Below are 11,972 nucleotides of genomic sequence, written 5' to 3' on the forward strand. Positions count from 1 at the left end.
GATGGGGACAGGGATGGGGCCAGGATGGGGACAGTTAGGGACAGGGACAGGGACAGGGACGGGGGACAGGGGACATGGGGACAGCAGGGTCAGGGACAGGGGGACAGCAGGGACACTGTCTCCATCCTGGTCTCTGTCCCTGTCCCCATCCCTGTCCCTATCCTGTCCCATCCTGTCCCCATCCCTGTCCCCATCCCTGTCCCATCTTGTCCCCATCCCTGTCCCCATCCCTGTCCCCATCCTGTCCCCATCCCTGTCCCATCCTGTCCCCATCCCTGTCCCTATCCTGTCCCCATCCTGTCCCCACTCACTCTGGGTGGCGCTGAGTTTCTCCACAGTGTCAGTGCTGTTGGTGGCCATGGGGACAGTGACATTGTCACCTCTGTCTGTGTCCCCAGACCAGGGGCTGGGGACTGTGGGGACATGGCGGCTCTCGGTGTCCCCTTGGTGGCCTTTGATGTCCCCTTGGTGGCTCTCAGTGTCCCCACAGGTGATGTCCTCGGGGTCGATGTCACCATCCCGGCTGTCCATGTCCCCACGGGGGGTGTTGATGTCACCAGTGTCCCCATGATGAGTGTCCATGTCACCGGTGTCCCCAAGGGGGATGTCCATGTCCCCGTGACGGGTGGCAGTGTCACCAGTGTCCCCGCAGTGCCACATCTTGGTGTCCCCAAGGTGGCTGTCCATGTCCCCACGGTGCCTGATGGTGTCACCGATGTCCCCAAGGTTGCTGTCGATGTCCCTGCTGTCCCCGCTGTCCCCAGGGCAGAGGCGATGGCCGCGCAGCAGCAGGACCCCGAGTGCCACCAGCAGCCGTCCTGTCCCCACCCTTGGGGACACCGTGGCGGTGGCTGCCAGCACCCCCTGAGCGTCCAGGCAGACCTGTGACAGCCACGGGTCACCGTGTCACCCTGGGGTCACCTGGGGTCACCCTGGGGTCACCTGGGGTCATTGTGTCGCTCAGAGGTCACTGTGTCACCCATCGGTCACTGTGTCACCTCCACTCCCAGACGTGGCCACAGTGACACCAGGCACCGGGCAGTGCTGGCAGTGACAGGTGTGTCACCTCCTCAGGACACAGTGTGACCTTTGTCACCTCCCCAGGCCGCATGTCCCCACAGCAATGACCACACCCACAGTGTCCCCAGTGTCCCCAAAGTCCCCTAAATCCCCAAATTCCCCAATATCCCCAAATCCCCCAATGTTCCCAATGTGTCCCCAAAGTCCCCAAAACCCCCAATATCCCAAATGTCCCCAATGTCCCCAACGTCCCCCCATCCCACACCCCCCTGTCCCCATGTCCCTCACCTGGTGGTCACTGTCACTGTCATTGTCACCGCGGTAGTTGGGCTCGATGGCTGCCAGCAGCTTGGCCACCTCCCTCAGCCCGGGGCCACCGTGGCCAACGACGGTGACATTGGCGGTGACATTGGCAGTGACATCAGCGGTGACATTGGTGGTGACATTGGCAGTGACATTGGCGGTGACATTGGTGGTGACATTGGCAGTGACATCAGCGGTGACATTGGCGGTGACATCGGCGGTGACATTGGCAGTGACATCAGCGGCGAACTCCCGGTGCAGGGCAAGGACACGGCTGGCCCAGGGACCTTTGGTGGCCTCGGTGTCCCCATTGCTGTCCCCATCGCTGTCCCCATCAATGTCCCCATCGCTGTCCCCGCAGGTCCCCGGGGGGTCACTCAGCGTGGCCACCACAGCTGCCCCCAGCCAGGACAGCTCGGTGGCCTCGAGCCCAGCGGTGTCACCCGGGGACTTCCCGGCCAGGGACAGCAGGGTTGGCACCGAGGGACACTGCGGGGACAGGGACAGCGTCAGGCGTGGGGACAGGGTGGCACGGGGGACAGGGGGACAAGGGTCATGGGACACCTGTGGCACAGGTGGCACACGGGTGGCACAGGTGGCACACAAAGCACACAGAGGACGCGTGGCACGGTGTGACATGTCACACACAGCCTGGCACAGGTGACACAGGTGGCACAGGTGACACACGGGTGGCACACAAAGCACACACAGGACACATGGCACATTGCGCCATGTCACACACAGGTGGCACACACAGGACACGTGGCACTCATGGCACAAAGGCGTGGCACAGGTGACACAGGTGGCACACAGAGGTGGCACACACAGGTGGCACAGGTGGCACACACAGGACACACAGGTCACACGGCATAGTGTGACATGGCACAAACAGCCTGGCACAGGTGGCACAGGTGGCACAGGTGGCACAGGTGGCACACAAAGCACACACAGACATGTGGCACTCACGCCATGTCACACACAGGTGCCACGGGTGGCACAGGTGACACACAGGTGGCACACACGCTGCACACGGCACAGGTGGCACACGCAGGACACGTGGCACTGATGGCACAAAGGCGTGGCACAGGCGACACGGGTGGCACAGGTGACACACACTGCACTCAAAGCACATACAGGACATGTGGCACTCATGCCATGTCACACACAGGTGGCACAGGTGACACAGATGGCACAGGTGACATACATGCTGCACACGGCACAGGTGGCACACACAGGACACATGGCACTCATGACCTGACACAGGTGGCACAGGTGGCACACAAAGCACACATGGCACTGATGCCATGTCACAAACGGCCTGGCACAGGTGGCACAGGTGACACACAGGTGACACACAGGTGGCACAGGTGGCACTCAAAGCACACACAGGACACGTGGCACTCATGCCATGTCACACACAGGTGACACACGCTGCACACGGCACAGGTGGCACACACAGGACACGTGGCACTGATGGCACAAAGGCGTGGCACAGGTGACACAGGTGGCACAGGTGACACACACTGCACTCAAAGCACATACAGGACATGTGGCACTCACCCCATGTCACCCACAGGTGACACAGGTGACACACGCTGCACACGGCACAGGTGGCACTCAAAGCACACATGGCACTCATGACACAAATGGTGTGGCACAGGTGGCAGAGGTGGCACAGGTGACACACACTGCGCTCAAATCACATACAGGACACGTGGCACTCACGACATGTCACCCACAGGTGACACAGGTGACACACACTGCACACGGCACAGGTGGCACACACAGGACACATGGCACGGTGTGACATGTCACACACAGCCTGGCACAGGCGGCACAGGTGACACACAGTGCCGATGGCACAGGTGGCACAGGTGACACACAGTGCCGATGGCACAGGTGTCCCAGGTGCCCCAGGTGCCACACACAGGTGCTACACCCAGCTGCCACAGCCCCACCTGTCCCCCCCTCCCAGGGGTCACATCCCCCTCCCCTCCCCCACCCCCTCCCCACCCCCCCTCGGTGCCACCCGGACTTTGTCCCCTTTGTCGCCGTCCCCGGGCGCCGCCTCACCTCTCCGCACGGCTCGCGCTGGCACTGCGCACGGCCAGCCGCGCTCGCCACGAGGGCCACCAGTGTCCCTCGGGCCACCCTGCCCGAGCCCGACGCCACCAGCGCCTCCAGGGCCACCAGGGCCACCTCGGGGGTGGCCGCGGCTCGCTGTCCGGCTGGCACGGCCAGCGCGGCGGGCAGCGCCAGGGCCAGCAGCAGCCACGGCGCGGGCATGGCGGGGTGGCAGCGGTGGCGGTGGCGGCGGTGGTGGCACTGGGGTGGCACTGGGGTGGCACTGGGGTGGCCGCGGGGCTGCCAGGCTGTAAAACTCGCCCGGGGCTGGCACTGATTGGCCCGGGCTGAGATTGGCTCGGGTTAACGATTCATTCACCCCGCGGGGCCAGGGCTGCGCCCGCACCCCCGCCACTGTCGCGACAGCCCCGCGACAGCCCCGCGACAGCTCTGGGGACACTGGGACACGCTGGGACACCCCTGGGACACCCCTGGGACATCCCCAGACACCCCCAAGTCACCTCCAGGACACTCGATCCCCACCCGGGAGCTCCTGGGACACACCAGGGACACCCTGGGACACTCTGGGACACCCCTGGGACACTCTGGGGACACTCTGGGGACACTGTGGGACACTCTGGGACACTCTGGTGACACTCTGGGTGTCCCACGCTCTGGGCTGTGTCACTGCATGTCACCCTGTGCCAACCCATGTCACCCCTGGGACACTCTGGGACACCCCAGGGACACCCTGGGACACCCCTGGAACACTCTGGTGACACTCTTGGGCACCTCAGGGACAACTTGGGACACTCTGGGACAGTCTGGTGACACTCTGGGACACCCTAGAACACCCTGGGTGTCCCCTGGGACACTCTGGGGACACTCTGGGACACCCCTGGGACATCCCCAGACACCCCCAAGTCACCTCCAGGACACTCGATCCCCACCCGGGAGCTCCTGGGACACCCTGGGACACTCTGGGGACACTCTGGGACACTGTGGGACACTCTGGGACACTCTGGGACACTGTGGGACACTCTGGGACACTCTGGTGACACTCTGGGTGTCCCATGCTCTGGGCTGTGTCACTGAATGTCACTCTGTGCCAACCCATGTCACCCCTGGGACACCCTGGGACACCCCTGGAACACTCTGGTGACACTCTGGGGCACCCCAGGGACACCTTGGGACACTCTGGGACAGTCTGGTGACACTCTGGGACACCCTAGGACACCCTGGTGACACTCTGGGACACTCTGGGACACCCCTGGGACATCCCCAGACACCCCCAAGTCACCTCCAGGGCACCCAATCCCCACCCGGGAGCTCCTGGGACACCCTGGGACACTCTGGGACACCCTGGGACACTCTGGTGACACTCTGGGGACACTCTGGGGCACCCCAAGAACACCTTGGGACACTCTGGGACACTCTGGGGACACTCTGGGACACTCTGAGGACACTCTGGGACACTCCAGGGACACTCTGGACACTCTGGTGACACTCTGAGTGTCCCACGCTCTGGGCTGTGTCACTGCATGTCACCCTGTGCCAACCCATGTCACCCCTGGGACACCCTTGGGACACCTCCAGACACCCTTGGGACACCCTGGGACACTCTGGTGACACTCTTGGGCACCCCAGGGACAACTTGGGACAGTCTGGTGACACTGTGGGACACTCTGGGACACCCCTGGGACATCCCCAGACACCCCCAAGTCACCTCCAGGACACTCGATCCCCACCCGGGAGCTCCTGGGACACACCAGGGACACTCTGGTGACACTCTGGGACACCCTGGGACACTCTGGGACACCCTGAGACACCCTGTTGACACTCTGGGGCACCCTGTTGACACTCTGGGACACTCTGGGGCACCCTGGGACACTCTGGTGACACTCTGGGATGCTCTGGGGACACTCTGGACACTCTGGTGACACTCTGGGTGTCCCACGCTCTGGGCTGTGTCACTGCATGTCACCCTGTGCTACCCCATGTCACCCCTGGGACACCTCCAGACACCCCTGGGACACCCTGGGACACTCTGGTGACACTCTTGGGCACCTCAGGGACAACTTGGGACAGTCTGGTGACACTCTGGGACACCCTAGGACACCCTGGGTGTCCCCTGGGACACTCTGGGGACACTCTGGGACAGTCTGGTGACACTCTGGGACACCCTAGGACACCCCTGGGACACTGTGGGACAGTCTGGGACACACTGGTGACACTCTGGGACACCCCTGGGACATCCCCAGACACCCCCAAGTCACCTCCAGGGCATCCAATCCCCACCCAGGAACTCCTGGGACACCCTGGGACACTCTGGGGACACTCTGGGGACACTCTGGGACACCCTGGGACACTCTGGGACACTCTGGGGACACTCTGGGGACGCTCTGGGACACCCTGGGACACTCTGGGACACTCTGGGGACACTCTGGGGACGCTCTGGGACATCCCCGGGTCATTCACCCCCAGTGTGGTACCTCTGGGACTTTCCTGGGACATTTCGGGGACACACTGGGGACATCCTTGGGACACCCTGGGACACCCTGGGACATCCTTGGGACAGCCAGGGACACCATGGGACACCTCAGGGACACTCTGGGGACATCCTGGGACACTCTGGGACATGCTTGGGACACCCTGGGACACCTTGGGACACCATGGGACACCGTTGGGACACTCTGGGGACATCCTGGGACACTTTGGGGACATCCTGGGACACCATGGGACACCATGGGACACCCCAGGGACACTCTGGGACATCCCTGGGACAGCCAGGGACACCACGGGACACCTTTGGGTGTTGTGGTCACCTGTGGGCTTTGGGGACACCTCTGGGTACTGAGGTCACCTGCCAGACCCTGGTGTCACCTTGGGGTGCTGATGTCGCCTTGGGGACCCTGGTGTCACCTCCGGGTGCCAGGCTGTCCCCAGGGCCAGGGCACAGCACACCACGCGTGTCACACGTGTCACTTTCCTGGGCACCCCGTGTCACCAGGCACCCCCCGTGTGCCACCCTGCTGTGCCACACCAGTGTCACTGCATGTCACCCTGTGCCACACTGCGTCACCAATGCCACCCAGTGCCACCCGGTGCCACTCCATGTCACCCGGTGCCACCCGGTGCCACGCCGTGCCGTGCTGCCAGCCTGGACTTTGTCCCCAAAGCCACCACCCCCTCTCCACACGGCCCAGGCTGGTGTCACCCTGGTGCCACCCTGGTGCCACACCCTCGGCTCTGCTCCTGCCGCGGCCACCGCGGGAGCCCTGGGTGTCACTGGGGGTGCTGGGGACACTGTTGGGTGTTGGGGACACCTGGGGGTGTTGGGGACACCTCTGGGATTTGGGGACACCTGGGGATGTTGGGGACATCTCTGGGATTTGGGGACACTTTTGGGTGTTGGGGACACCTGTGGGGTTTGGGGACACCTGGGGATGTTGGGGATACTGGTGTCACCTGGGGGTGTTGGGGACACCTTTGGGGTGCCGATGTCACCTTTGGGTGCTGATATCACCTTTGGGACCCTGATGTCACCTCTGGATGCTGTGGTCACCTTTGGGTGCTGGGGTCACCTGTGGGTGTCAATGTCACTTTTTGGGTTTTGGTGTCACCTTTGGGTATCACCTTTGGGTATCAGTGTCACCTTTGGGTGCCGATGTCACCTTTGGGTGCCGATGTCACCATTTGGGGGTCAATGTCACCTGTGGGTGCTGAGCTCACACCTGGCTGCTCTTCTCCCCCGTGGGTGCATCCATCCCAATGTCCCCAGTGTCCCCAGTGTCCCCAGTGTCCCCAGGGTCCCCAATGTCCCCATGTCCCTCCCAGTGTCCCCAGTGTCCCCATGTCCATCCATCACAGTGTCCCCAGTCCATCCCAATGTCCCCAGTTCATACCAGTGTCCCCAGTGTCCCCATGTCATCCCAGTGTCCCCAGTCCATCCCATTGTCCATCCATCCCAGTGTCCCCAGTGTCCCCAGTCCATCCCAGTCCATCCCAGTGTCCCCACTGTCCCCAGTCCATCCCAGTGTCCACCCATCCCAGTGTCCCCAGTGTCCCCAGTGTCCCCAGTGTCCCCAGTGTCCCCAGTGTCCCCAGTCCATCCCAGTGTCCCCAGTGTCCCCCTGTCCATCCATCCCAGTGTTCCCAGTCCATCCCAGTATCCCCAATGTCCCCCGTCCATCCCAGTGTCCCCAGTCCATCCATCCCAGTGTCCCCAGTCTATCCCAGTGTCCCCAGTCCATCCCAGTGTCCCCATGTCCATCCCAGTCCATCCCAGTGTCCCCAGTGTCCCCATGTCCATCCATCCCAGTGTCCCCAGTGTCCCCAGTGTCCCCAGTGTCCCCAGTGTCCCCAGTGTCCCAATGCCCATCCCAGTGTCCCCAGTCCATCCATCCCAGTGTCCCCAGTGTCCCCAGTGTCCCAATGTCCATCCCAGTCTTCCCAGTCCATCCCAGTGTCCCCAGTGTCCCCAGTGTCCCCAGTGTCCCCAGCCCGGCCAGCCCCACCCCATCCCGCACTCCGGGATTTCAGGTCCCATGGGGACAGAGGGGACTTTGCCCAGCGCCAGCGCCGAGGTGGCACCAGGAAATGCCACCAGGAAGTGCCACCAGCCAGGACCTTGTCACCCCTGCCTGGGGACAGCAGGGCAGAGCTATCGATCCTAATTAGGGCTAATTAATCCCGAAATTCCCGGTGACGCAGCCACACCCTGGGGGGACATTTGGTGACAAAGGGGACAGAGGGGACCTCGGGGGGGGGAAAGCGCTGGGTGGAGTTTTGGGGAATCCTGATGGATTTTCCTGGGAAATCTGAGGAATTTGGGGTTTGGGATCAAACCCGGGTAGGGTGGGGACATCCCAGAGCTGTCCTGGGGACACCGGGGGGACAGGGACATCCCAGAGCTGTCCTGGGGACATCCCAGAGCTGTCCCAGGGCCACCAGGGGGGACAGGGACACCCCAAAGCTGCCCTGGGGACATCCCAGAGCTGTCCTGGGGACACCAGGGGGGACAGGGACATCCCAAACCTGTCCTGGGGACACCAAGGGGGACAGGGACATCCCAAACCTGTCCTGGGGACACCCCAAAGCTGTCCTGGGGACATCCCAGAGCTGTCCCAGGGCCACCAGGGGGGACAAGGACATCCCAAACCTGCCCTGGGGACACCAAGGGGGACAGGGACATCCCATAGCTGTCCTGGGGACATCCCAAACCTGCCCTGGGGACATCCCAGAGCTGTCCTGGGGACACCAGGGGGGACAGGGACATCCCAGAGCTGTTCCAGGGCCACCAGGGGGGACAGGGACACCCCAAAACTGTCCTGGGGACATCCCAGAGCTGTCCTGGGGACATCCCAAAGGTGTCCTGGGGACATCCCAAAGCTGTTCCAGTGCCACCAGGGGGACAGGGACGTCCCAGAGCTGTCCTGGGGACATCCCAAACCTGCCCTGGGGACACCAAGGGGGACAGGGACATCCTAAACCTGCCCTGGGGACATACCAGAGCTGTCCTGGGGACATCCCAAAGCTGTTCCAGGGCCACCAGGGGGGACAGGGACATCCCAAAACTGTCCTGGGGACATCCCAAAGCTGTGCTGGGGACACCAGGGGGACAGGGACACCCCAAAGCTGCCCTGGGGACATCCCAAAGCTGTCCTGGGAACACCAGGGGGACAGGGACACCCCAGAGCTGTCCTGGGGACATCCCAAAGCTGTCCCAGGGCCACCAGGGGGACAGGGACATCCCAGAGCTGTCCTGGGGACACCCCAAAGCTGTCCTGGGGCCACCAGGGGGGACAGGGACATCCCAGAGCTGTCCTGGGGACACCAGGGGGACAGGGACACCCCAAAGCTGCCCTGGGGACATCCCAGAGCTGTCCTGGGGACACCAGGGGGACAGGGACACCCCAAAGCTGCCCTGGGGACATCCTAGAGCTGTCCTGGGAACACCAGGGGGGACAGGGACACCCAAAAACTGTCCTGGGGACATTCCAAACCTGCCCTGGGGACACCAAGGGGGACATGTCACCTCCTCCACGACCCTGGGAAGGCCTTGGTGTCCCCAAGGTCACCCCAGTGTCCTCCCAGTTTGGGTGACTGGGACAGGAGGGGAGGGCACTGGTGGGGACAGGTGACACCCCAACTGGTTTTACTGGGATTTGGGACAAGGAGCCACCAGCGAGGGACACCTGGGGACAACCAGGACCCGAAAAACCCCAGAATTTTCAGGAGCCCCAGGATGGTCAGGAGCTCCAAGAGGATCAAAATCCCTTAAAGAGGTTAAAAAATCCCTTAATTCAGGTTGAAATCCCCTAAATCAGGTTGAACACCTTTAATTTGGATTGAAATCCCTTAATTTGGATTGAAATCCCTTAATTCAGGTTGAAATCCCTTAATTCAGGTTGAAATCCCCTAAATCAGGTTGAACTCCTTTAATTCGGATTGAAATCCCTTAATTCAGATTGAAATCCCTTAATTCAGGTTGAAATCCCTTAATTTGGATTGAAATCCTTTAATTCAGATTGAAATCCTTTAATTCAGATTGAAATCCTTTAATTCGGATTGAAATCCTTTAATTCAGATTGAAATCCCTTAATTTGGATTGAAATCCCTTAATTTGGATTGAAATCCCTTAATTTGGATCGAAATCCTTTAATTCAGGTTGAAATCCCATAAACCAATCCTAATTACTTTCATTCTGGTTGAAATTTCTTCATTTGGATAGAAATCCTTTCATTCAGGTTGAAATCCCCTAAATCAGGTTGAACACTTTTAATTCGGATTTAAATCCCTTAATTTGGATTGAAATCCCTTAATTCAGGTTGAAATCTTTTAAATCAGATTGAAATCCCTTAAATCAGGTTTAACACCTTTAATTCGGATTGAAATCCCTTAATTCAGGTTAAGATCCCTTAATTCAGGTTGAAATCCCCTAAACCAGGTTGAACACTTTTAATTCGGATTGAAATCCTTTGTCAGATTGAAATCCCTTAAATCAGGTTGAATCCCTTTAATTCGGATTGAAATCCCTTAATTCAGGTTGAAATCCTTTGTCAGATTGAAATCCCTTAAATCATGTTTAACACCTTTAATTCGGATTGAAATCCTTTAATTCAGATTGAAATCCCATAAACCAATCCTAATTACTTTCATTCCGGTTGAAATTTCTCAATTTGGATTGAAATCCCTTAATTAAGATTGAAATCCCTTAATTCGGATTGAAATCCTTTAATTCAGATTGAAATCCCTTAATTTGGATTGAAATCCCTTAAATTCAGGTTGAAATCCCTTAATTTGGATTGAAATCCTTTAATTCAGATTGAAATCCTTTAATTCAGATTGAAATCCCATAAACCAATCCTAATTCCTTTCATTCTGGTTGAAATTTCTTCATTTGGATCGAAATCCTTTAATTCAGATTGAAATCCCCTAAATCAGGTTGAACACTTTTAATTCGGATTGAAATCCCTTAATTTGGATTGAAATCCTTTAAATCAGATTGAAATCTTTTAAATCAGATTGAAATCCCTTAATTCAGGTTAAGATCCCTTAATTCAGGTTGAAATCCCCTAAATCAGGTTGAACACCTTTAATTCAGATTGAAATCCTTTAATTCAGATTGAAATCCCATAAACCAATCCTAATTCCTTTCATTCTGGTTGAAATTTCTTCATTTGGATCGAAATCCTTTAATTCAGATTGAAATCCCTTAATTCAGGTTTAACTCCCTTAATGCTGACTGAAATGCCTTAATTCAGATTAAAATCCCTTAATTCAGATTAAAATCCCATAATTCGGATTTAAATCTCTTAATTTGGATCGAAATCTCTTAATTCAGGTTGAAATCCCTTAATTCAGACTAAAATCCCTTAATTCAGGTTGAAATCCTTTAATTTAGGTTAAGATCCCTTAATTCAGATTAAAATCCCTTAATTTGGATTGAAATATCTTAATTCAGGTTAAAATCCCTTAATTCAGATTGAAATCCCATAATTCGGATTGAAATATCTTAATTCAGGTTCAAATCCCTTAATTCAGATTGAAATCCCTTAATTCAGGTTAAAATCCCTTAATTCAGATTAAAATCCCTTAATTCAGTTTAAAATCCTTTAATTCAGATTAAAATCCCTTAATTTGGATTGAAATATCTTAATTCAGGTTGAAATCCCTTAATTCAGACTGAAATCCCTTAATTCAGATTGAAATCCCTTAATTCAGATTGAAATCCCCTAAATCAGGTTGAAATCCCTTAATTCAGGTTTAACTCCCTTAATGCTGACTGAAATCCCTTAATTCAGGTTGAAATCCCATAATTCAGATTAAAATCCCTTAATTCAGATTAAAATCCCATAATTCAGATTGAAATCCCTTAATTCAGATTAAAATCCCTTAATTCAGACTGAAATCTCTTAATTTGGATCGAAATCTCTTAATTCAGGTTGAAATCCTTTAATTCAGTTTGAAATCCCTTAATTCAGATTGAAATCTCTTCGTTCAGATTGAAATATCTTAATTCAGATTAAAATCCCATAATTCGGATTGAAATATCTTAATTCAGGTTAAAATCCCTTAATTAA

At 56.9% G+C, this 11,972-nt stretch overlaps 1 protein-coding gene across 1 annotated transcript in view; it reads right to left on the reverse strand.

The window, feature by feature from the left end:
* LOC146442649 (uncharacterized) overlaps positions 1–3,756 on the reverse strand; it is a 12,101-nt gene extending 8,345 nt beyond the window's left edge. Inside the window, exons 1-3 of the mRNA XM_085049883.1 lie at positions 3,397–3,756; positions 1,309–1,812; positions 312–882 (exon numbers count right to left, since the gene is read on the reverse strand). Of these exons, the coding sequence (XP_084906009.1) occupies positions 312–882; positions 1,309–1,812; positions 3,397–3,609 (1,288 nt within the window). The 5' untranslated portion in view covers positions 3,610–3,756. The remainder of the gene's footprint in view (positions 1–311; positions 883–1,308; positions 1,813–3,396) is intronic.
* Positions 3,757–11,972: the final 8,216 nt, after the last annotated feature.

Source organism: Lichenostomus cassidix, chromosome 2 (assembly GCF_008360975.1).
Source record: "Lichenostomus cassidix isolate B80296 chromosome 2, HeHo_3.0, whole genome shotgun sequence".
Taxonomy (NCBI): domain Eukaryota; kingdom Metazoa; phylum Chordata; class Aves; order Passeriformes; family Meliphagidae; genus Lichenostomus; species Lichenostomus cassidix.